The sequence below is a fragment of the Eulemur rufifrons genome, chromosome 7, assembly GCF_041146395.1.
Source record: "Eulemur rufifrons isolate Redbay chromosome 7, OSU_ERuf_1, whole genome shotgun sequence".
Classification (NCBI taxonomy): domain Eukaryota; kingdom Metazoa; phylum Chordata; class Mammalia; order Primates; family Lemuridae; genus Eulemur; species Eulemur rufifrons.
The window spans coordinates 205,578,350-205,604,827 of record NC_090989.1 but is presented as its reverse complement, the minus strand read 5'-3'; the positions used below and the strand labels follow the sequence as shown (position 1 = coordinate 205,604,827).

The 26,478-nt window shown below is 47.5% G+C and overlaps 1 protein-coding gene across 3 annotated transcripts in view; it reads right to left on the bottom strand.

Annotated features, from left to right (window-relative positions):
- LOC138388333 (death-associated protein kinase 1) overlaps positions 1 to 26,478 on the bottom strand; it is a 176,877-nt gene that overhangs the window by 75,344 nt on the left and 75,055 nt on the right. For all 3 annotated transcript variants that reach the window (XM_069476292.1, XM_069476294.1, XM_069476295.1), the window contains exon 2: positions 14,169 to 14,390. In XM_069476292.1, the coding sequence (XP_069332393.1) occupies positions 14,169 to 14,390 (222 nt within the window). The remainder of the gene's footprint in view (positions 1 to 14,168; positions 14,391 to 26,478) is intronic.

The following is a 26,478-nucleotide window of genomic DNA, read 5'->3' as shown; positions in this document are numbered from 1 at the left end:
CGAGGGCTTCTATGGGGACATTTGGGTTGGAGCTACTAGTGAGAAAGGGGCCGCCCTCCTGGCCCTATCCTTAGTCATCTTAGTCCTGGACTTGAAGGAGCCATTTGCTTTCCTGAGGGTTTTTTGTTGCCTGGAGCCCTTTGCAATTTTGGGCAGGGTTCTTTCCAATGTCCTTCTTTTTTTTAGTCCAAATAGCATGCTGATTATACCCCACCCTAGGGTAGCCTTTCCTTTCAACTGTCTCGAAGGATCCTTGGCTGGCATAGCCAGCCAGAATGCACAGTTTTTAGTTTACTTTAAAGGCCATATTAACCAGCTGTGAAGGATTCATGCTAATTGCCTTGCCCTGGCCATGGTGCCCTCTGGCCAAATGGAACTCCCTGCTGGGTAAGGAGAGACCATTCCCGACCCCAAGTCATAACCTAAAGGGTGTGAGATTGAAGAATTAGTTCAGGCGGCGTCCTCCCCAGCTCCTCCTATGGTGCCAAGATGGCGACCACGGCAGGTGTTCCTTCCCCCTTTGCTGTGGTGGGCCACGCGAGTCAGTCTTCCCTCCCACCAGATCGGCTCCCAGGCTAGGGCCCTTCCCAGCACCTTGCCTGGGCTGGCTGCGGGGCAGGAGAACCTCATTTATCAAAAACCTTACAAACACAAATCATTTTATAGGCTACAAACAATGAGTTTATCTCAAGCAGAGAGCTTGAGGCTCAACATTTTAACTCTGCAGTAGTAGGTAGATGATTTGAACTCTGAATTTTCCTTGATATAATTTGCCCTTCAGTAAAAACTTGTGCACAAGAATTGGCCATCCTAGAAAACCTGGCATGCCTTTGAACCTTCCCATTTATACAAATACTTGCAAGTAGAGGCACCATAAACCAACTGGGATGCCTCAAGGGGGTTGTTCTCCTTGTCTTTATTTTAAAGAATTTATTTTTCATTCTTCTTTGAAAGCACATTTATAATATCTACATATGAGACAGTTCAGTTTCCTGTTTCGCAAAAGCACAGAAAGACCAGTTGAGATTAATTTTGGGAGTAAGAGGCAATGGAGATGACCCTTTAGAATATACCTCCAAATCAAAATTAGGATCCAAACAACAAATTCCTGGGAAAAGAACCAACAGCTGAGACATAGGTTCATAGTTGACCATTCAGAAATTTTTCCCAAGGGACTTTCAGATGGAACAGAAATGGAGTTTCTCATGTTAAGACAAAACTCACACACAATCAAACAAAGACAATATAAGGGATTCCCAACACATAAACTCTAAAATGCCAAGACCTATCAATCACATGGGAGCTTTCATTTAACAGCCACTTCTTACAAACTATAAGTTCAACAAAACTCACAAATAACAGACAATACAGGGGATACTCAATACAAAAATGCCAGGGCCTATCAAACAAATGAGAATCCAAAAGAGACAAATGCCACCCCAAATGGTGCCTCAAAAGCCTTCCCACAGGGCTGGAAGGTTCACAAACAGGAATCCAAAGGTGATAAATGCCACCCAAATGGCTGGAAGGTTCAAACCCTCCCCCAACAGGTGGCCTAATCTCCCCCTCCCCACTGTTCCCTGGGAAACTCTCCTGAAATGGTGGCCTAGTCTTCTGTCCCTGGGAGCCACACATGAGCTCCAAATTCAAACCAGGTTCCCTAGTTCCACTCAACCTCATGACTTTCACCCCCAAAATGGTGTCTTCAAACAAAACCAACAGGAAGGTCTGAAAACCCCCCATATGGGTAGAATCAGGAGTCTTGGCGTGCATGCTGGGGAACATACCCAACAAATGGCCCATTTCCTTCTCCTCAACTCAGTGCAGGCTGTGGGGAGCTGCGTTTACTTCAGGCAGACAGAAATAGGAACTTCCCAGAGCTAAAACAGGCTCCAACAGCTGCTAAAACAGGCTGTCCCTTGCTCTCTCACCTCAAAAAGAGGTTGCTCCTACCTATGAAGACCCGTGGCTTTGACCTGGGGCTGTTCCTGGCCTCTTCCAGCAGTGGAGGGGTGCCATTCTACCAGGGTGCCAATGGGCCCACCCAGGGATGCCAAATTCTGTTACCAAAAGCTCGGCACTTGTCCCTGAGGCCACATCAGAAGAACAAGGACAAGAGGTTTGAGGAGAAGGAAAAAGGAGTTTATTAATTTGCTGGTAAATGAAGAGGTTGGCAGACTTCTGTGTCTCGAAGTACCAACATCCTCCACAGTCTAATTGTAGAACATTTTCATCACCCCCAAGAGAAACCCTGTGCCCATCAATAGCCACTCCCCTTCCACCGCCAGTCCCCGAGTGCCCTCAGTGGCCACACAGCTACTTCTGTCTCTGCAGATGTGCCTGTTCTGGACAGTTCACGTATATGAAGTCATATGATGTGCCCTCTTTTGAGACTGGCTTCTTTCCCTTCGTGGTTCATCCATGTTGTAGCATGTATTAGTTCCTCATTACTTTTAATTGCCAAATAACTGTCCATCATGTGGATATACCATATTTTGTTCACCAAATATGATGGACATTTGATTTGTTTCCACTTTTTGGCTATTACGAATAATTCTACCATAAACATTCAAGTATAAGTTTTTGTGTGGAAATACATTTTCATTTCTCTTGGGTACAGTCTGAGGAATGGAAATGCTGAGTCATATGGTAACTATTTTAACATTTTGAGGAATGTTCCCAAAGTGGCTAAGCCAATTTACACTCTCACCAGCAGTGTTCCAGTGTCACCTGCAGGGTTCCGATTTCCCACATCTCGACCAACACTTGGAAGCATCTATCTTTTTGATTATAGCCATCCCAGTGGGTGTGAAGTGGTATCTCACTGGGGTTCCGGTTGTATCTCCTACTGACTAATGACCTTGAGCATCTTTTCATGTGCTATCCACCAAAGAGTTTTCAGCAAGAGATGTAGCTGTTTCGTAGTCAATGAGGAGGTGAGCTGGATGGGAGAGAAGCTAGAGGATGCTGTAATAATTCAGGGAAGGGTCCATGAGCTCCTGCACGAGAGGAGAAGTAGAAGAATGGTGATGAGGAGAGACCCAGGAGCCCTCTCAGCGGCAGGCTCCCCAGGACTTGAAGAAGGACACTGCATGTGTGGTACAGTGGAGAATGGGGGAGAAGAAAGGGCAGGAGAGCTCTAAGGGTCCCAGTCTGGACAACCAGGAAGACGGGGATGCCATGGTCTGAGTTAAAGAAAGCGGGGCAGGGGCTGAGGAGGAAAGACCAGGAGCTCCGTTTAGGACACACTAAGTGGAGGTACCTGGGGAGAGCCGTGTGGGTGGAGACGTTGAGTAGGCTCCCAGAGAAGCAATCGTGGGGTCCAGAGAGACCTGGAGATACAGCTTTAGGGATTACTAATACACTGGGAGGTGACAGTTGAATAGCATGGGCTACATACAAATGAGTGAATCCTGCAGTATGTATTAGGGAGCTTCAGCAGAGCCCTTTCGGTGGCAGTAGAGGGACGGAAGGTAGATTACAGTGCTATGAAGAGGGAATGAGAGACAAGGAAGAGAAGGGAGCAGGGAGATTGCTTCCTGTCTGCATGAAAATCCTTCCCACTGCATCCGTCATACACCAGGATACCAAGGAGCATCCAGGAAATGCCCAACCCTTCAGGTACGGATGCAGCAGCCAAGGGGTAGAACACGCAGGCTGCGTCGAACTTTCCGGCTGGGCAAGTTGCCCTGGCAATGGAAAGCTGCCACTGGCTCAAGAGCCAAGACTTCTAGCCCTTGCCCTCCAGGTCTCCACCTCCCCATTTCAATAAGGTTATTAATAAAGTGGAAAACAGGGATAACAGAAGGGGGTCATGCTTCCAGAAAAGATACTTCCTTTTTAAGAATTTCTGACGAGCACACAGTCTTTGAGAAAGGAGGAGAGTTCTGTGCTCTGAGCGTGCTTCCCCATCACTTAGCATTTTCTCTAAACCTTGCACACACCTTTGTTAACAGCCTCAAATTTCCCTGTTTGTGTGTGTCATCTGCTTCCTGGTAGGCCCCGACTGACCCACACCCTAATGGTTAAGAGTACGGATACTTTACTCTTCTGGAAACTTGGTCAAGGGTACGCTTTCTAGGCCAGGCGCGGTGACTCACGCCGCTAATCCCAGCACTTTGGGAGGCTGAGGTGGGAGGATGGCTTGAGGCCAGAAGTTAGAGAACAGCCAGGGCAATACAGTGAGAACCCACCTCTAAAAAATAAAAATACTTAGCCAGGCATGGGGGTGCCTGTCTGCAGTCCCAGCTACTCAGCTGACTGAGGCAGGAGGATCACTTGAGCCCAGGAGTTTGAGGCTGCAGTGAGCTATGATGATGCCACTGCACTCCCACCTGGGCAACAGAGCGAGACCTTGTCTTGAAGGGAAAAAGAAAAATATGTTTTCTGAAGCTCAACCTGAAGCAAGTAGATCAGCGTCTCACAAAGAAAAATGTCCTTGTTGATGGTCATTGTACTGACGCACACGGCCCTTCCTCACATCGTGTTCTTCTTGCTCTATCTGGACTTGACATACATTCATGGGCCAAGCCCAGTCTTAAGGGCTGTGAGTGTCAAAGCAAGACACGGTCCTGCCCTCAGAGAAACATACTGAGGGGGCCAATATGCACATGCCACCGTCACACCAGAGTCCCCACAAAGCCAGCCCCCTCCTGGGCTTCTGCATTCCCACAGGAAAATGAGAATGATTTCTGTCCTGCCCCAACTTCACGGAAAGGCGAGGAAACGCAGAGCAAGAATAGCACGGTGGCCAGAGAAGCAGCACGAGAGGAGGAAGCAGAAAGCTGAGGGGGCCCTTGAAGTCCAGCCTGGCCTTTGAAAGCTTCTAAGTCACTGCTAAGAAATCAAGGAGGAGCACATAGGGCTTGGGAATCCCTGGGATGTGAGAATCACTCCAGAGGAGGTTTGAGGCAAGGTGACAACCAGCCTGGGCCTTGTAGGTTAAACCCTACGGTGGCTCAGCAGATTTCCAGGGCTTGGAAAACTCGGACAAAAGAATTCCCTCCCGCAGAGGCTGCTGCCTGAGAATCAGCACCTCCCCACCCTCCCTGTGACCCACATCTGGCTGCAGTGGGCACAGCTTTCCTTGTCTGCAGGGTGGAGGGAAGGCCACTCGCCAGGGTTGCACGGAGGATTAAATGAGATCTCGCCAGGGGGTCAGGGACAGGCCCACCGTGGCTGACTCAAAGAGGCACAAGCGAAGCGCCAATACGAGGGGGCCAGTTTTCCTCTGAGGAAAGCCAACCGGTCATTGGACTATATCCTCCCTCTTCAGGCAGTCTGTGAGGATTCACGTCTAACTGGAAGCGACTTAAAAGAAATGGACTTTGTCTCAAAAAAAAAAAAGAAAGAAAAAGAAAGAAAAGAAAAAAGGAAAAAGAAAAGAAAAAAGGAGAAAGAAAAGAAATGAACATTCTATGCAAAGTTTCAGAGGCAGTCAATTCTACCTGAATTTTCCCATCAAAATACTGAGGGGAAAAGTTCCTGACACTTCTCTCATGCAAGGAAGACCAGGTCTGTTAGCCCATGCGTCCAGAGCCTGGGAGTGAGCCGACATTTCGGCACGGAGCATGCACGTGTTCACTGCCGTCCCCAGGAGCCCTGACGTTCCTCATCTGCATCACAGTAATTGTGACAGTGTTAAAAACAAGTGACATGCGTGGAAAAAAAAAGTTAAGGTATACTCAGTTACTTACTCAGAAGTACAAATTAGGAGAAAAAAGCAACATAAAGTTGTTTCTGGAATTATTTCTTGTTTGCTTTTTTAACCACATTTTACAAGGGCATGAGGCAGAAGGGGAGGCTCCGAGGGGCCCAAGGGTGCCCTGGGAAGACTGTTATGACCCACCGTGGATGCTGGTCTAATAAGGTCGTCCTCCCACGCCCTGCAGTCGGAGTGCTCTCCCTTCTGGAGCACCGGTGGGGGTGGAGGGAGGAAGCTGAGAAGCAAGGAAGGCGGCCACAGCGACCCTCTCGTCCTCTCGATGTGCTGGTCGGGGGCGTGCTTGGCCGAGACAGGAAGAACGGAGACCGGGCTGGGAGTTTCCGGGAGGAAGTGCGAACAGTTTGTAGGACTGGAGCTACCCTGGAGAGCCCTGTAGAATCTGCGGCCCCTGGGAAGGGGTCTAAGAATAGCCACGTGCCTGGAGCTGCGGAAGGCCCTGAGGCTGGCTGGCAGGTAGCAGTGTTGCCTCAGTTTCCCAAACCTTCACCACAACCATGGGTCTGTCCTGAGATAAGCAGAGACTCCAATACTGTCTACAGCTCATGTATACAGCATGGAGAACATCACACCACATACTAAAATTACAAATATATCCTAAAAACTATAGATCTATGAGCTCACAGATACCACACGGGGTTTGTTTTTAAGATTTCGATTGTCCCAATTTTTCTTAAGACCATCCAGAAATCAAATAGTCCCCTTGAGTGAAAGGACCTATTTAATAACACTAAGGAAACACTTTTCAACTGAGCTGGCAAGAAGGGAAAGTGTGGGGGAGACACACATGCAGGGTTTCCTTTCTCAGGAGAATGCCTGGATGGCAAATGCCCTATTTTATGTGATTTAATTCTGCTGTGGAAGGTTCAGACTGCTGCCAGAATGTACTTCTCTGCTCCGCGCTTGCCTAACCGTAGATATGTGAGGAGCAGGATGCCAGAAGTGGAACCCAAAAGAGCTCTTGAAATTACCTTTGCGAATAAAGACAAAAGTTCAAAAAGTCAGAAGAGCTGGCTTGAGCTCAGAGAAGAGAGAACAAATGTAGCAGCAAAAGGAGGCACTGACGAAGTCTCAGTGCGCTTTCTGCTTCGTGGGCACGGGGAGAGGAGCAGGGACAAGCGGAATGAAAGGCCTTCGTGCCACACACACCTCAGCTTCACTTAAGTCCCCAACGGCACATTCAGCTTCTACGACCTTTGCCACTTTTAAGGTCCTTTGAAACCATCACTTTAATGGCTGCATTTGCCTCTTGAAAGACTCTTGAAAATCTGACTTGCTGACCAGGGCAGCATGTATTCATCTGCTTACATGCACGCTGCTGAGATGCAATTTTAAACATTCATATTCACATTCTGATTATTTTGCATCCGGGTTTGGCTAGGAAAGAGTGAGCCAACCGAACAATGATCCTGCATAAAGCCATCTAACGTCGCACAAACGTCTGAATACAACTCAGCAGTTGTTTGCAATGGACAAACTGAATCCCAGAAATTATTAACTTAGCCAAAGTCAAAGGGATCTAAAAAGAAGAGTTGTTGTTCAACAGGTGTAGTGTTTCAGTTTTGCAAGATGAGAAAGTTCTAGAAATCTGTTGCACAACCGTGTGCATATACTTAACGCTGTGTGCTGTGCACTTAAACATGATTAAGATGGTAAATTTCATGTTGTGTGTTTTACCACTGTAAAAAATTAAAACTCACCTTTTTAAATTAAAAAAAATGCATCATTCATTTCATGCCCTGCACGTGGCTAAAACCACAGCAGGCTGCACTAATTAAATGGAATTTCCTGTCACACACACACACACACACACACACAAATTAAAAACAAGAGACAAAGCTAAAAAGAGTTACTCCGTTTTAAAGATCTGCTTTAAAATTGCAGCAGAACTAGTAAGGGGCAAATTTAGAACGAGAGAACAAAACTGGCTTGATTTCTTTGGAACAATCCACTATGCCAATACTTACTTGGCAATTTTTGCATGTTTACTTTATAAACCTTAACATGGAACCTTGCAGACAGGTGACCATCCTGAAACAAACTGTGACGGGATGATGCCAATCCCTTCCCTATGTGAGACCACGAGCCCCGCCACACCTCTCCAATCCTTCTCTGCTCAGGCCTCCTGCTGTGAGTGAAATTTATGTTTATCACAACACTTTGCAGCCTGATGGAAACACCATGGTTAGGTGCTTTGTTTTGTTTTTAAATAGTTTGCAGAATTTAACATTCACGTGCAAGTAGCCTCCTAATCTAGAAAATCTAGTTTCTGTTCAACTGGCCCTTCTGTGTTAGTTTCCTAGGACTGCCATAACAAGGTGCCACAGATTGGGTGGCTTGAAGTGACAATTTATTGTCACACAGTTCTGCAGGCCAGCAGCACAAAATCCAGGTGTTGACAGAGCTGGTTTCTTCTAAGGGCTCTGAGGAAGAATCTGTCCCCCCCTCTCTCCTGCGTGTCACCCCGCTCTTCTGTCCTCACATGGCGTTCTCCCTGTGTCTGTCTACTCGGGCCCTTCTTACGAGGACATCCGTCAGATTAGATTAGGGCCCTCACACTATGCCAGTATGGTCTCATTGTAACTAATTACATCTGAAACAACCCTATTTCCAAATAAAGTCACGTTCTGAGGTACTGGGGGTGCTGTGGTTTGAATGTGGGTCCCCTCCAAACTCAAGTTGAAATTTAATCGCCATGGTCAGAGTATTAAGAGCTGGGGCCTTTCAGAAGTGCTTAGGCCATGAGGGCTCCACCCTCAGGGGCGGGTTCGTGCCTCAGATAAAAAGGGCTCTGGCAGTGGGCTCTCACTCTGCCCTCTCGCTTTCTTGCCGTGCTATGGCGCAACAAGAAGGCCCTCAGCAGATGAGGGGCCCTTGACTTCTCAGGCTCCAGAACTGTAAGAAATAAACTTCTTTCCTTTACAAATTACCCAGCCTATGGTATTCTGTTAAAGCAACACGAAACAGACTAAGACAGAAGGGGAGGACTTGACTTCAACACATCTTTTTGGGGGAGCACAATTCAACCTTTAACAGCTTCTCAAAAGGTGAGCCCTAAACCTGCGGCATCAGCATCACCTGGGAATCTGTTAAAAAGAAAATTCTGAGCCAGGCACAATGGCGCATGCTATCATCCCAGCCACCGTAGAGGCTGAGGCGGGAGGATTGCTTGAGCTCAGGTGTTCAAGGCCAGCTTCAGCAATACAGCAAGACCTCCTCTCGAAAAAAATAAAGTTAAAAAAAAATGCAAATTCTTGGGCCCCACCTTTTAACTTACTGAATCTGAAACTCTGAAAGTTCGGCCAAATGCTCTATCTTGTACCAAAACCTCCAGGATATTCTGATGCACACTAAAGTTTGAGAACCACTGTTTTAAACCATACTGTATCTTTAAAAAAATAATTTTATAAGGCTAAGTGTGCATCTTGTCCTTGCAACAGAATCACTAGCCCTTTGGGACAGTCTCTGACTGTATATATCTCATGCTACTTCTCCCATGGTAGTGATTAACTTAGTTTACATAAAGCAGGCTAGAATCTGGAAGTCTGTGCAGGTGACATGTGACCTTCAGATATGTTTTATTTTGTCTGCTCATGAATACTATGGACTGACTGCCAACATTTAAAACCCAGATTACAGACTTTTCTTAAAAAAACTGGAAGATCTGACAACATGAATTCAAAATTCCATAAGGAAACAATCAACTGATTGGTAGCTGCCCCCTTGCACAGGGTGAAGGCGGAGACCCCGTTTAGCCACAGTCTCCACCATTCCCTGACACTGAAGCTTCATGGAGACCCCGAGACACTCATTTACATTGCCTGTCCGGCCCCTAAGGGCATTTGGGTTTGAACTATGGCTGGGTAGAGGAGAACTAGACAGAAAAATGCATCCCTGTGCACAGACCGGAGTACTTAGGAAGGGGATGTTAGATGCCAGTGTGTGAACAACGCCACATACTTAAGAAATAGCATCAACTTTAAGGTCTGTGAGTTTGGCTTCACTCTCCACCAGGTAACAGGGCAAGTTATGAAATGATTCAAGCATTGAAGATCAAAGTTTTATAGTGGCTTGCCCACGCTGCAACACGTGGGTGAGCAAGAACACAGTAAGAAGAGAATTTTGTATTGGCAAAACTTCATTAGAGAACAACGGGACAGGGAGGACACGAAATCATGATTTTGAAGACATCACATATGCCTCCTTCGGGTACGTGCTACGCTGAGCTGTGACGGCATACCAGCTGTGAAAACGAGATTTTCACATCTGTCTGTTCACCAGTCCCCAGTGAAGCCAGTGCAGGGAAGAGTCATTGCTGTAAAGCTACTTTCAGGCTTGAAAAATTTTAGAGGGCAGATTCTGGAGCACGATTTGACAACTGCACTTTTAACACAGACACCAAATAGTTTCTGTTCAAAGGACAGAAAAAGATACCTTTTGAGACCACTGGGGGAGGTTTGTGAAATATCAGATGGAGTGGTATTTGGGATATTTATTTCAGTGGTAAGGACGGGCCTGGAGAAGACGACTCGCACACACAAAGGTGGAAACAGAGGAAGGCTGACTTGCCACGGAGCTCATCTCAAAGCCATCAATCCAAACACTACATCCGCTCAAAGGTTACTGAACCAGAGCCCTCAGACAAATGGCCTCCATCACATCATAGGGCTATTTTCTGACAAATTCTTAATGTTTATTCTCTCCTTAACCACCACTGTACCTCAGCATTCTTAAGAAAGGAAAGACGAGATGGAAACTGTTGCTGATGACTGAAGCTTCCTTTAAAGCTATCAGATTTAGAATGATGATAATTTTCTCAAAGGCACAGATGACTGCTTCTCCTAGATGGACTTAATATTTTCAATAGTCTATTAAAAGTTCAAAAACATGCAGTGTAAACATATGGAAAATGGGACAGGCTTCTGAGATAATAGCAAGGGTGCAATTTTCCTCCTTGGTACTTAGTGCCACTGCATTAGTCAGAGCTCTCCAGAGAAACAGAACTGACCGGAGACACATACACACACGTATGTACATATATACATGCACACACCCTGTTGTGTGTATATATCCTATGTATCGTATGCATATATATGAATTCACACATGCTATTATGGAGGCTGACAAGTGCCAAGATCTGCAGGGTGAGCTGGCACGGTGGGACCTGATGGTGTAGTTCCAGCCTGAGAGGCAACATGAACAAGACCCAGGAAGAGCTGACATTTCAATCTGAGTCAAAAGGCAAGAAAAAGCCAATGTCCCAGACTGAAGCCATCAGGCAGGAGGAATTCTCTCTTACTTAGGGGAAGGTCAGTCTTTTTGCTGTCCAGGCCTTCAACTGATTGGATGAGGCCCACCCACACTAGGGCAACCTGCTTTACTCAGCCTCCCAATTTAAATGTTAATCTCATCCAGAAACACCCAAAGTAATGTTCGACCAAACATCTGGGCACCTCATGGTCCAGTCAAGTCGACACACAAAAGTAACCATCACAACCCCCATGTGCCTGGGAGGTGCAGAGGCAAGGACAATCAACTCACAGGGGATGCTGGAGTTTGTGAAGAGCAAATGACCAGGGACATGTCTAATCCTTGTCCTCAGACACCTCCTGCCCACTCCATCAAACAGCTGCTCCTAGCCAGCAAGCTCAGCTTTCATTCAAGGTCGTCGCACAGTTAGCAACGTACAGCTGGATGCCAGTATGCAGCTACAACAATGCCTACAGTAAAATAAAATACTGACAAAGTCAAGTGCTGGTGGAGCAACTGGAACTCCCATCCACTGCCAGAGGGACTGTGAAATGGTACGGCCACTTCAGAAAATAGTTTGGCAGTTTCTTATGCTGGTAAACACACACTTACCACATGACCCAGGAATCCCAGTCCTAGGTGTTTACCCAAGAGAAACGGAAACATATTGTCACACCCAGTTCTATATGTGAATGTTTATAGCAGCTTTATTCGATGATCACCAAATTCTAGAAACAACCCAAATGTCCTTCAATAGGTGAATGGATAAACAGACATCCATATGATGGAACATTACTCGCTGGTAAAAAGAGATTAACTGTTTGCACTCAAATCTCCAAAGCATTATGCTGACCAAAAGAAGCCAGTTTCAAAAGGTTATCTGCTGTAAGATTCTATTTATAGGATATTTTTGAAAAGATGAAATGATAGTGATAAAGATCGGCTCAGCGGTTGCCAGGGGCTGGGGATAGAGGGTGAGTGTGACTATAAAGAAATATTAATAGCACAAGGGGTGCCAGAGTATTTGGAGTATGGAAACTGTTCTGTGTCTTGATTCGGGTGGTGGTTATAGGACCTACATGTGCTAACTTTCATAGAATGACACAACCCTCCTCCAACACCACATTTACTGTATGGTAAATTAAAATTAAAAAAAAAAAATCAAATGGTAAAAAAAAAATTGTATGCCCCCCAGTTATGCACAGGGTAAATGCACCTAATGGGAACTGCCTGTGAAGTGGGGCCGGTCAACAGTGCTGAATCCAGAATCCCCACATGCGCTGCGGGATCAGCCAGGAGGAGGAGGGGCCGTCTGCATATGATGATACAGCAAGAAGAGTTACCGGGCACAACCTGGGAATCCTCTGAAAAGGCAAAATAGTTGTGATCTGTTATGTTTCTTTTTCCAGGCACTTAGTATTCATGGCCTGGAGGAAGGAGATTTCGGCTTAAAGACAGAATAGGATTTGCCCTGGGTTTTGATCCCAGTTCTGTCTGGCTCCCCAGTCCCCGACTTTACTGTAGCCTGCAGCTGCCCGGAAGCCACATAAAGCCACAGTGAGGATTACACCGTGATTCCTGCTTTTTCCTCTGTTGTAACCGAAGCAGGCCCTAAATCCCTTGGCCCCTTAAAGCCCTGCTCCTCCCTTAAAGCTGGAATTCAGGGGTGGCGGTGGGGGAAGGAGGAGATTTTGTCCCCAGGGACATGTGGCAATGTCCAGACTCATTTTTGGTTGTCACAACAGCGTGGGAGAGGATGCTACTGGCAGCCAGTGGGTAGAAGCCAGAGATGCTGCTAAACATCCTACAATGCACGGGACGGCCGCCTGAATGAAGAACGATCCAGCCTAAAACGTCACCAGTGCCAAGACTGAGAACTGCTGGTTTAAAGGAAGAGAGGAAGAAAGGAAAGGAGAGAGGGAGGGAAGAAGGGAAGAAGAAAGGAGGGAAGGAAACGCGTATTAAACACATCTATGAGCTAGCACTGTGCTGGGTATTTTAAAATCCTTATTGCATTATCTCCCCAAATCCCTTTGAGGTACAAATATAATACATATAAATCCCATTTTATAGTTAAGAAATTTGAGTCTGAGATTCATAAGAGAAGATGTCCTAATCCCAGTGTTGAGACAAGATGCTGTGGGGACCACAGGCACCTGTGATGGCAAAGCCCAGGTAACTGCAGGGAGCACCTGGGGGCTGGCCTGGCCGCTCTGCAAACCTCCTTTCATTCCCTTCCTCTCTGGTCTTCCAAATCACCTCCTACCCCTGAGCGACCTGCGAAGAAGGGGGCTGTGGGGCTGGCAAAAAGGCAAATCTGAATTCAGGAGGCTCCTGGGAAGTAGATGGGGCCTGTCATCGCTAAGAACCACCCAGGATTGGTTTGTCCCCAAATCTCCTCTTGCTCCACCCATCCCTCCTCCCTCAGGGCACTAATGTCACTCCTCCATCCGCAAAGCCTAGAGCCAGACCAGCTGTGTGCCCTGGCTTCCTCCTCTGCTGCCAGCACGTGCTGCTGGACTCAGCCATGAGGAGCAGCCCCGCTGGGCACAGTCAGGCAGGAAACCGGGGCGGGGAGGACAGGAGATGCAGATGAGAAGTGCCGCAGAACCACGTGCCACAGTCAGTTTCCTGTAATAACATCTGATGGGCAGGGCTCGCCTGAGAAAATCAGCAACTCACTTTAAAAACAAGTTCTATAGTCACATCTGAGTGATTCTGGCCCAATTTGACCCCTTCATATAATTAGTGCTGATAGTTCCAACAGTTAAAAATGGGGTGTACATGTGTGTGTAAAATGGGGGGAAGAGAAGGGAGGAAGACAGAAGGAGAACAGAGGCAGAAAGGCAGAAAAACAGAGGGAGGACAGGGATAGAGTGAGGGGGAGAAGGACGTGTTTGAAGCTTAATAGAAAACTCAGAAAATGGATGAGCTCATGACAGATGAACATGAACCCCAGATAGTGATGCACCCATGATGGGGGGAGCCACCTGCAAATCAGGTGGAACCACAGTGACGGAAGCTGCTCTTTAGAATTTATTCTAGGTAATCGCAGCTGGTCTCGCGTCAGCAGCACAGTGTCGTCCCCAAACCCAGCACAGCAGAACCGATGCCAGATGAGGCCACAGAGCCATCCGGCCGGAAGGAAGCCGTCAGCCCACCACACCCTGTGCCCGCCCGGCCCGACGGCACTCACAGCTCCAGGATGAGAATGACGTCCGTCTTGTTCTCGTACACCTCGTGCAGGGTGATGACGTTCGGGTGCTGGATCTGCTTGAGGATGCTGACCTCTCGCTCGATGTCCTCGCGGCTCACGCCCCGCCGGCTGGATTTCGTCCTCCTTTTCTTGATGAACTTGGCGGCATACTGCAGACCTGTGCTTTTCTCACGGCATTTCTTCACCACCGCAAACTGCCCGCTGGAAAGAGAAGATGGAAGATTTTTTTTATTGTTCACTAACAAAAAAGAGAGAGAGAGAGAGAGAGAGAGGACGTGGGTGTGGAAAAGAGAATCGTGAACAGGAAAGTTCAAATTGTGGGAGAGTAACAAATTAGGTAGGGATGTTTCTTACCATAGTTCAGTTTTGTTAAGCTTATTTATGAACAATGATGCAAGGAATAAGAATTCTTTTCTTAAAGTTTATTTTACGGAAAGGGCGATGTCTCCCTTCCCATTGCAGGTCCTGGCACAGCGGCAGGGAGCTCTCTGATCTGACTTTGCTTCCAAAAAGCTCTTTTCTTGGATGTCTAGTCTTAGAGCCAGGAAAAAAAGGAACTGAAACCAGGGAATTGGTAGAAAAATATGTAAGGCCCTGCTTTCGACGACATAGTTCTAGCACCAGTATTAATCAATTGAAACACTCAAAACATAAAAACGGTGTATTATTTTGTTCACAGTTGGGGGACTGATAAGCCACATGTGCTGGTATCTGTTAGCTGCTTTTCCAGCACTACCCCCGTCTTCTCAACAATAAATACCTCCATCCAGGGAGCCCTGTGGCTCTGGGAGTCAACTCCACCCCCAACTCTAAGTGTGGGTCATGTGGCCTAGGCTGAGCCACTCAGTGCACTATGCTCTACTGGCTGCAATGACAGGCAGGTAACCTAAGGAAGGCCTTTCAGAGCAGGCGGAGACAAAGACTTCCCCTCCTTCTGGATGTGAACACTGAACTATGTAACCCCCAAAGCTGCTGCCTGCCATCTTGGGACCATGACCGGAGCCGCTCTTGGTCTGAAGACAATCACTACAGAGGCAGAGCCGGTAGGAGGAAAGAAACCAGGTCTGTTGTAACACTACAGAGTGGCTAGAGCAACCCTAGCCTGAAACCATCTACTTTCAATTTTTTGGCAACATAAGTCAATAAATTCTCTTTACTGCTAACGCCAGTTTGATGTGGGCTTTCTATTTCTTGCAGAGGAAAGCAGCCTGAACACCACAGCAAATAAGCAGAGCCTCCTTCCCATATATGAAAGAATATAATCACAGAACTTGACACAAAATGATAAGGTGTGCAGGCAGGAAGCAAGTGCAACCCTGAGGGGCAAGGAGGCTCCCCTGAAAGTCAGTGAAACACAATGGAAGGACCCTCCTTGTCGATGCCGGCACCCTCCTTTCTTCCCTGGAGCCCAAGGGAGGGCCGATCCACCCCTCATCGGATCTGTATATTTCTTGGCACCTACTAGAGAACTTCTACGTAAAGAATTATCACAGTTATTTTTAGCTGGCTTTATTCTCACATGAAGACAAAAGCAAGAGAGAAAATGAAATTAAGGGTAATATTTTGATGTTAAAGAATGGATACTTTAAAACATTACTCATTTACTTTAGCAGCGGGAGGCCAGTGGAAGAATAAACACGTACTGAAGACTGAAGAATTATTTTTACAGCCATGCCAATTTTTTTGCATGACAGGTTATTAATACTCTTTTTCCCCTGCAGCAGGACAGCAGAGAAGCTGAAGAATAGATCGCACTGCAATGCCAACCCGGACTGCCCGTAAACTCACTGCCTTAAACGGTCACGGGGTCTGTGTTACCACTCTATTACAACCTTTTTCCAGTTTCTCTGGGGAGTGAAAAGCTGTTCTCTCTACTGGGGAGCAGAGAGTGGCAGAGAAGGGACATCTGGAGAGAAGACGGAAACAGCTGGAATACAAAACACATTCAGCTGCTGCTTTAGAGTCCAGCCCCCTCCTCACAAATATGCTATTATGTCCTCACGGAGCACATCGAGGGGACCCAGGGCAGAGAGGCCCAGCCCAGGACGGCCCACCGACAAGCAACCCAGGCTTCCAGAGGCTGGGCCCTTCTCACCGCTCACACCTCACTCACACTCACAGCAACTCGTCTCAGGGGCTTAAGCCTGTGGTTTGAATCATAGGGCTTTAAAATTCAAAAACAAAAAGTGGAAAAAACCCAAACAAACAAAACCCACTTCCTGCAGGAGAGCCACGTGGAATTAAAATGCAGGCCTAGATTCAAAGACTTCTCCAAGTGTGTTTTCACCTCCAAATGTTCCATGTCGAACATTTCCCCCCTTTCTTATTATTATGGGAAGGTAATGTCATCAAGGAAGGCTAACCCTAAGGGCCAGGTGAGGGCAGATGCCGAGCGTGGTGTGTGCACACATCCCAGTGCACTGTGGTGCCCAAGGGTGCAGCAAAACATCTGGAACTCGCTCCATCACCCAACAGCGGCCCCTCACTCGCACTCCGGGGTTCCCGGGATGGCGGCCCCCTACTCGCGCTCTGGCCCCACGCTTGCTCTGGGGTTCCCGGGACGGCGGCCCCTCACTCGCGCTCTGGGGTTCCCGGGACAGTGGCCCCCCACTCTCACTCTGGGGTTCCCGGGACGGGCGCTGACTGGAGAGGAAGGGTTGGGCCGGCAGGTGGGAAAGGCTCCATCTGTGCTGGATGCTGGGTCCTGGCTGAGCCTGATTGCAGAGGGTCCAAGGAGGGTCTCTTGAAAGACATGTTCAAGATCTCTTTCTCTCTCTCTCTCTCTCCATTTGGCAGAGTCTCACTCTGTTGCGCAGGCTAGAGTGCCATGGCGTCAGCCTAGCTCACAGCAACCTCAAACTCCTGGGCTCAAGCAATCCTTCTGCCTCAGCCTCCCAAGTAGCTGGGACTATAGGCATGTGCCACCACGCCCGGCTAATTTTCATATATATATATATACATATATATATATGTATATATATGTATATATATATGTATATTTTTACCTGTCCATATAATTTCTTTCTATTTTTAGTAGAGACGCAGTCTCGCTCTTGCTGAGGCTGGTCTCAAACTCCTGAGCTCAAACGATCCGCCCGCCTCGGCCTCCCAGAGTGCTAGGATTACAGGCGTGAGCCACCGCGCCTGGCCCAAGATCTATTGCAATGCCACCTCTTTAAAGACACCTTTCCTTTTGTTTTTCTCTTCCCCTAACAATCTACTCCCCTCCTCCAATCTCTCCAACAGCCCTGGGTCCACAAAGCATGACATACCCTGGGGCAGGGTGCTGGGGGCACTTGGCTGTTTTCTGCCTGTTCTTTTCTTTACTGTTCTGCCCTCCCAGACTATTCCGGAGGACAGGGGGCTGCCAGGCCCACCTTCCCATCTCCTGAGGCCCTGGGTGCACAGCTGCTCCACAGACTCCACACACAATGCAGATGTGCAGCTTTTGAACCCTTAATCTATAATCCTGAGAACCAGAGGTGTTGAACTGAGGGTGCTGCACTATAAGTTGATGGAACTGGGTAGCAGCTAGGAGCACAGCCTGCCTACTAGCTGTGTAACCACCGGCTTACTTCTGACTTAACCACGCCATGCCTTGGTTTCCTTATCTGTAAAATGGGTATAATAAGAGTGCCTACCTCGGAGGTTGCTGGGATGGAGCGGGAAGGATGAAATGAGCTAACACACATCAAATATTTAGAAAAGCACCTGACCATAGTAAGTCTTCAAAAACTATTAGCTATGACTATTAACTATTAACACGCAACAACCAGGATTATTTTCATTAGTGGTGAAATCTCACAGTGATGCAGTATTACCTCCAAAATATCTACCTCTCATTACTGCCAGGGAGAAAAGAGCCCTAATAAGACCAAAAGAAAAAATGAAATAAAATAAAGAAAACACAACCCGCAGCAGAGCTGTACTGTGTTAACAACGGGTAGAACTATCACTAAATCTTGAAACACATCATCCCCTTCCGCCCTTTATCCGCCTGTGCCCACCCAGAGGGTGTGCTACTGCTTACAACTGTCGACCAGGCCGGCCCTGGCCTTGGGAACTCAGGGTCGCAGACTGAGCAGAGCCGCAGCCAGGCCTGCCCCGGGGCCTCTGTGTGCACTTGGTAATGCCTGGCATCGCCACAGCAAAATCTCCGTGGGCAGCCAGCAAACTGTGAGCACAGACAAGAAATTCTTCCCTAATCACAGCAGTTTGCTTTGTGAGGCCTGATTCGAGTTGGACTGTTGGTTAATTGCTGCTCTGATCTTCTCCTTGCTGGGGAATTGGCCCTCGACCCTCGGGCTCCCTGGAACCCACTTTCCACCCTGGCATCGGACTCCTTTGGGGGACAGCCCCTCTGCACCAATCCCCCACCACCCAAATGACAACTGAAAAATGACTTGTTTTTTTGGAAAGAGCTTCTAAATCATGAGCTCCCAGAGTAACAACACGATCCAGCTTGGAGGCTGAGCAAAGACCGGGAAGGAAAGTGAACGCCCACCTGCAGCAAGGCCACCGTGTGGCCAGCCCGGGGCCACCCGGCTCCTCTGCCCTCCTTTCCCTGTACCGACCCACTGAGGTTCGCCAGTAATTAACACCAACATAGACCGCTGCATTATTAATTAGGTAACATCAACACAGTCAGGGCTGTTCAATGGATGAGGGAATGTAGCTTCTTTACTGGAAAACAGAAATTCTCTGTATGCTATGACATTTAGTTTTGATGAAACAGTACAACTGATACTTCATTATTTGAGGGTTCTATACTTGTAAATTTGCCTACTCACTAAAATTTACCTGTAAGCCCCAAGCCAGCGTGCATCGCACTTCTGTGGTCGTTCATGGACGGGCATGGATTGGGGAAAAACTGGAGACCGTAACACACACAATCCAGCTGAGGTCAAACAAAGCGATGCTCTGCCTTTTCGTTTCCCCTCTCACAGCGTAAACAAGTGGCTCTTCCACAGTCTATTTCATGTCACCATTTTTCATGTTTTTGTTCTTTGTTTGGTGATTTCACTGTTTAAAATAGCCCCCAGGCATAGTGTGGAAGCACCGTCTAGTGCTCCTAAGTGCTAGAAGGCTGTGATGTGTCTTATGGAGAAAATACGTGTCAGATGAGCTTCATGCAGGTATGAGTGCTGTGCTGTTGGCCCTGAGTTCAATGTCAATGAATCAATAACATGTATTAAATGTCTTTAAACAGAAGCACACATAAAACAAGGTTATGCCATCAGTTGACAAAAATGTTTTGACCAGAGGCTTACAGGAACCTCACCCTGTATTTCCCTTAGAAGCAAGGAGCAGTGGTTCAGTGTTTGCAGTGAATTTATAGAACATTACTCCTACATATAATGAGAGCCAACTGCATGTCTTCTTGCTGTTGCTGTTAAACTACACTAACACTCTCTATGATTTAACAAACTGACAGAATAGTTTATTGGATTAGGTATAGACAACCAAGTTCATTTTGACATAAAAATTTTCAACTAAATACAATAAACATTTATTAAATACTAGTGCTCAGATACAGACAAAGATAATGAGACACATCCCTACTTTCATGAGTTTTATATTTTAAAAAACTTGATTTAAAAAAATCACAAATTTTGGTTAAAAAAGGAAAACCTTGGCTAAAATGAGCAAAGCTTCATAAAGAACAACCTGCATCTAATTTCTTTGTCCCACTTACTAATACATCTGATTTGACTACTACCCTGTAGTCACTTAAGGAACTGTAACCAGGATTATATGCAAGGCTCTGTACACACATTATTTATTAATAATCAATCACAACTCCATGAGATATACTTTGTTATCTCTTCTGATGAGTGAGAAAACCAAGTCTCAGAGAGATTTTAAAAAATTGCCCCAAATCATTCGCCAAGTAAGTTACATAACTGAGAAATGAATCCAAACCTGGTGTATTTGCCTCCAAATCCCCACACACTGAGCCCACTGCTGCGTGGACCTTGTGTGTGTTTTGTTCACTATACAAGTCATCTCACCGTGAAGTTACAGAAAGACTAAAGCATCACGCTAGGAAAGCATCTTGCGAGGGGACAGCCAACGGCTGGGGTTTGTGGTTAAATCAGTTTGGTAACGTTGTCTTCTCCTTCTCACTGAAAACTTACAGTGTTTTATTCATTAAAACCATTGCTTACGATGCTCTGCGGTGCTGTGCGGTAGGAAGTACACCCTGTTTGCATGTGTGCTCAGGAAGCACTCTGCTAACAATTAGAAAGAAACCCAAGAAGATTCTCCAGGTCGGGGCACAAGGATGACATGCATTCGTTTGTGACGCATTCGTATTTTTATAGATCTTCTATAGCTCATAGAGCATTAAAGAATGAGCCGTTGAACTTTGCTTAATGCAGTCAGGTCTTCCTGTTCATTTCATTTATTTGTGGGAGCCTCTGTTACCATGGAGGAATGAAGGTGTGGACGCACAATGTCAGAAAAGATGTTGCATTCAGAATGGAGAAGGCACAACCCGACTGGACATGACAATTTCTGCCACATGAGTTGGTACCAAACCTAGTGTCTAACACTTTCATGGCTGGTCCTGATCCAGACACGACATTAGAACAAGGTCCCACCTGGGCAGACAGGTGCAGATTCAAAAATATGTGACTAAGAGTGTATCATTTTTTATTTTATATATCCCAATACATGTGATAGTTAAAATTATCTATGGTAACTAGTAGTATCATGCATTCCCTCCATTAATGATGAAAACAGATCTGGTTTAAGTCTAACAGCTGAGAATTTCCATCTTCCCCTTCTCCCAAGCCTTTACAATAGAAGTTTCTCATTAACACAAAATAATTTTTACTTTTGAACTCATATATCTAATCCCTGGCACAATTGTGGTGCTGGTTTATGGATGATCTATCTTCTCAAAGAGCTGCGCTGAGAGAGCAGTAGCAGCTTGAATCCTGCCAGAATACTAGATTTACAGCTCGTAGGTAAGGGGAGAGGTACAGAAACAATTTCTCAAGGATGAATTAACATCTGATAATAATTCATGTATACAGCAGGGAAAAGAGCCGGAGGGTTTATAGACTAGTGGGAGAAACAAGCACAAACACTTTACCGTGGGGCTGCGGGGGAGAGGGTGCAGTCAGGAGACCCTGCCCAGCTGGCCGGGCTGTGTCCTGAAGGCTGCGTGTGAGTCAGGGGCTGAAGAACGCCTGTGCGCAGGGACACGGAAGCAAGGAAAGCCGGTTTCATATTTCCAGAGGAGTGGAGGGGACGGCATCCTTGTCCTGCACAGAACGGAGCAATGCCAACCCCAGCTGTGCCAACAACTCGGAAAAGCAGGACCTCTCTGAGCCTCAGTTTACTCATCTGTGCAAGGCCAATGACAACATGAAATGAGGCCACACGTGTGAGCACAGACTAAATTCTCTAAACACATCAAGCATATGTAAAGGATGAAAATGAGCTGAAATGTCTCAGCTTCACATACTTCTCAGAGAAGCCAACAGGGTAGGATTTCAGCTGCTGAAAAGCAGCACCAGATTTCTCCTTGGCATTTTTCTACTCAACAAGGTTAAAATCCAAGCGTTAAATCTCTACCTTTTTTTCCCATTAGGACTCAACAAAGCTATTTTCATTTTGGATGGAGACATATTTGGTGCCCAAAGACCCTTGCAGCTTTGATTTGATGCTGAGGCTTTTGGCTGGAGGGGGGTGACGGGCAGCAGACAGCACTGTCCAAAGATGGTCTCGGCCATGTCTCCATCCCACATGCTCCCCTGCTGTGTGACCTTCCAATTCCCATCAAGAGGTGAAGTCTAATCCCCGTTCCTTGAATCTGAGCGGGCACCAGTGACTTGCTTGACCCACAGAACATGATTCTGGAACTTTTGCTTGGCTCGTGGGGAGCTCCCTCTTGGAACCCCACCCCATGCTGCGAGAAAGCCAAGCTACATGGAGAGGCCACATGCAGGTGCCCCGTCCACAGCCCCAGTGGAGCTGATGGCAGCTGTGAGAGGCCAGCCATGAGTGTGAGCCATTGCAGACATCGTCCGGACCATCAACAGGCTGGCTTCAGATGGCTGCAGGCCCAGCCAACATCTCAGTGTGACCACTGGGGACACCCCAGGCAAGAACCACCCAGCTGAGCCCAGGCAGCCCACAGAAGCATGTCAGATAATGTATCATCATAAATTATTATTTTCAACTACCAAGTGTTGGGGTGGTTTGTTACGTAGCAATGGATAGGTAGGACAGCCACTAAAGAATCTTGAGCGGTGGGCTTAGCAGATCACGCTGAAGCTGTGTGGAGGACGGGCTCAGCACAGACGGTAGGGGGCCAGTAGGTTACCAGGTCACGACTGGCCCCATAGGAGAGCATGGGAAGAGAGCGCCAGTGTCCACACCTTTTTGGATACAGGCCCCATTCTGGGCTCACACAAACAGGCCCCCATATCACAGCACATGGGGACTCACTTTCCAGGTTCTTTGTGTCTCATCTTGGCAACAATTTCCCATCTTTCACAGAAAGCGCTGCATTATTTAGAAGGGCCTTCGGCGCTGCACGCAAATAGTACAAACAAAACCTGAAAACTTTCCCTGAGCTGCCTTTGCAGATTTCTGGCTGCTCGGGGCTTGCTGCTGGTCTCCAACTTTACCTTTCCCAGTCTCTGTGATGAGACAGGGTCTTCACGTGGGAAACGCACAAAATCCAAAGGCTACACGTGATCCAGTAAACACGGCTACCTAATCTTCATTCTGGCTGGTCTGAATGCCCAGTGCATACCTCCAGCGACATCACCTTGAGCAGAACGCACGTGAAGAACAAGCACTCTGTCCTCCCGTTCAACGGGACCTCTTCTTCAATCCCAACCCCAGCAGCTTGGCGGATTTCAGCAGATGATGAGGGCGAGCCCTGCATGGAAACTCGGTACTTTAACAGCAAGTAGCACACAGTTCCCCTGCAATGTTTCCCCGGTGTAGCTCACACTCGGAACTGCTCTCTATCTGCCCTTTGAGCAACTATAAGTGAGAGGAAAGCAAACTACTCTGTACAAAAGAAGCAAACCTGGTAATTTTTAAAAAAATTACTACTTTAAAAAAAAAATACAGCACTCCAAAAACTATTGTGAACTGATACAAGAGCTCAGTTAAATGGCCCCGTGGTTTGGAGAGCAAGTCCCCCACCCCTGAGCAAGCAGCTCAGGTTGCCATGGCACTGACGGGAGGAGCAGCAGCCTGTCACCCTGGGCACCAGAACAACGCACAGAGGCGGGAGATGCAGAAGGAGAAAGGTGGATAACCCAAGGGCCGAGGAGAGCAGAGAGGTGGGTCCCCTGGGGAGAACATCCTCCTGAGGATATGATCCCACAGAGGACTGAGGAGGAGAAGATGGCAAAACCGAGGATCCACAGCCAGAGTGGGGAAGGGCGGACTTCCCGCAAAGGTATGCTGTTGCTAGCGGGGTCAAAGAAAACAAAGGTACAGAGTATCTGTGGCTCAAGCCACGTCTTTATAATTAAGGAATTAGCAAACCAGAGCAGCTGAGGACTCCAAAGTAGCAAAGATTAGAAAGACAGCAGTGGGCGCCTTTGTCCACTCCATTCATCCCCATGACACCTCTTTGGAGGCAGATACCCACCTGGAAGAGTATTTCCCGAAGTGGGGTCTTTGGAGCTCATATAGAGAGATGCTACTTGGAGAAAGAGTTTCACAGCTGGGTAAACTGAATCACAACAGGATGCTGCATGCAGGATTCAGCATGTCTGGCCCTTTCCACAAGGGAGTATAGCATTCAGAATTTCACATTGTCTGGGGTTGTTGTTAACCATGAGAACTGCTTTATTTTGTTTTGTTTGTTTGTTTGTTTTTTGGTCATGGAGCATCCTGAAGTCTGGTTTTCTTGGTAAGGTGTGCTTTGTTCCTCTCTCCCAGTTAAATGGTCAGCACCTTCAGAGCCAGGTGTGGACTCTGTATCCGCTGTTTTATTCACTGGACTCTGCAGTCATTCCCTATGGCACGGTGCCAATCACACACTCCTCTGTGGGCTGGTGGAGCAGAGCATAGAGCTGCAGGTGGGAGGTGCCCAAGGCGGATCCAAACCGCTTGTGACTCGGACCCATTAGAAGGGTGGGGACCAACTGAGTCCAGCTGGGAGAGGAGGTCACCTCCTGGCCTGGGGCTCCTCCTGCCTGCTTCTAGCTGCTGTCAAAGGGCTGCTGAAAGGCCTGGTTTCAGCCCTGAGGTCAGCTCCTTGCTACTTGAGACTAGCAGAGAATTTGGTTTTTCTTTTATTTCAGTCAATTAGGCTGGGTATTTTTGGTGATAACGGAGGGCTGGCAGAGTAGGTGCAGAGGATAGATGCTAAGAGGCAGAACACGTAAGTACTGGCCAGCTGACTTGCAGATGAGCCCTTGAGCCCTGGCTGCCACCTTGGACCATGACATCTCCCCTGAGGAAGAGCATGGTGGTGACCGGAAGGAGCTGGGAGCCTGAGGACTCCAGAGTTGTGAGCCTGGAGATGCACTGCCACCTTGTTCCAGGCCCAGTGCCCTGGCTTTCTGGGGCTCCCTGCTGTAGCAGATCCCACCTGATTCAGACATGGTCTATGCCTTCAGGAATTTACAACCCACGGGGATTAACAAGACATTTCCGTGCAACAGACTTGCAAGTGCTCAGTGACAGGGTGTGCAGAGGGCGTGGCACAGGGCCCTGGCTCCAGCGGGAGGGCTGCAGGGAAGCCACCCATTTTGCTCAGCACCAGCCCCAGGACCTAATGCACAACACCTGCCTGGGGCTTGCTAACTGTTTTTTGTCTTTAGGCCCAAAGGGAAAGGAAAGAAGAAAATAAATGTTGGAAAAGCATCATTTGATACAATCTACACAGGGCCTCTGGTGAACAAGACAAATAAACAATACTCCAAGTATTTTCTGCAAATATAGTAAGCCCCACGTCGGAAACATGGTTGACCTTTGAGTCCAGTCTTATGGAGAACAAAATACCTTTATAAAAGAAAAGGTATCTGCAGATTACTGCAATGCCAGGGTGAGCCGTTCCATTTCAATGAGTGGAGACCACCCAGATGACTGGACACGGGGCTTCCTGCCCCAAGACCTGCTCAAGCTGCAGGGGGCTCCCAGGCTGTCCCAACTGAGACTCAGAGGGGTCAGCCCCTGCTGTGACTGCTCTGCCTTCACCATGCTACCCCCGGAGCCCATCCCATTCATTATGTGACCATTCTGACTTTTCATGCCACCCCTTCCAGCCAGTGTTTACTACAGTTAACTAAAGTTAACTGGGCCATAAGGAACGATCTGTTTTCTCAACTCAGCAAGCTGCTCTCAGAAGAAAAAAGTTGAAAAAAGGAGGCAAGACATTCATGTAACTTCATGGGGAAAGAGACAGTTCATGGGGAAGACAAACAAGAGCCAAGCTGAAGGTCCTTACTCCATGACAAAAGAAGAGAACGAAAGTCATATGTGTTCAAGGTGCTAAGATTCAAGATGGGGAACAACCAGCTCAAGGGAAAGAGGCAGTTGACAGATCGGCAGCGTCTGAGGGGTGTAGGTCATAAATGTGCAAATACTCTATGGAATTGCCCAGATTGAAACGTAGCTTATAGAAACTGTAGGACAACACTGTCCAGTATTCACTCTGCTCAGCTCTGGAGCATGACACGGACTGAACAAAGATGTCTGAACATTTCCATTGTTCCCCTTTCAATTTAGGTAGAAATGCTATTCGCCTGCATGTTTAACCCTCTGCCATGCTTTGTCCTTGAAAGAATTAGCTCCACCTTGTCCCAGAAAGTCCAGTCTACATTGGTAAAGAGTGTGAAATCAAGAGACTTGGAAGAAACTCAAAACGCCTGGCCTTACGTGGCTTTTTACACCACACATCTTGGGAGCCGCTGTTTGTGGGCCTGTCCCGCTCTGGAGACTTAATACGATGAGGGTGGCGGAGCTTCTCCAGGGTTTTCCTTCTCTGGGGGTGCAAGAGTCGCAGGCCCAGGTCTCAAGGTGGTGTCTGGCAGTCAGCCCAAGTGGGAAGAATCCTTTTCACCGTGCTCTTGGCCACGCCCTTTCCCATGATGTCTACAGATCTGTTACCTTGGCTCGGAATCAGGCGGGGACTCACCTCACCAGAGAAGACTGCGGGGAGGAGAAAACAGGGAGGGGACTGAGGGGGTCACTTCAGGCCAGGCAAGGAAGGCTGGCAGGGAAACTCACTGCTGGAGTTACTGAAGTGAGAGCCACTCAGATAAAACCGAAAGATGATAGTTAAAGAGAAACCAGAGCTCCCGGG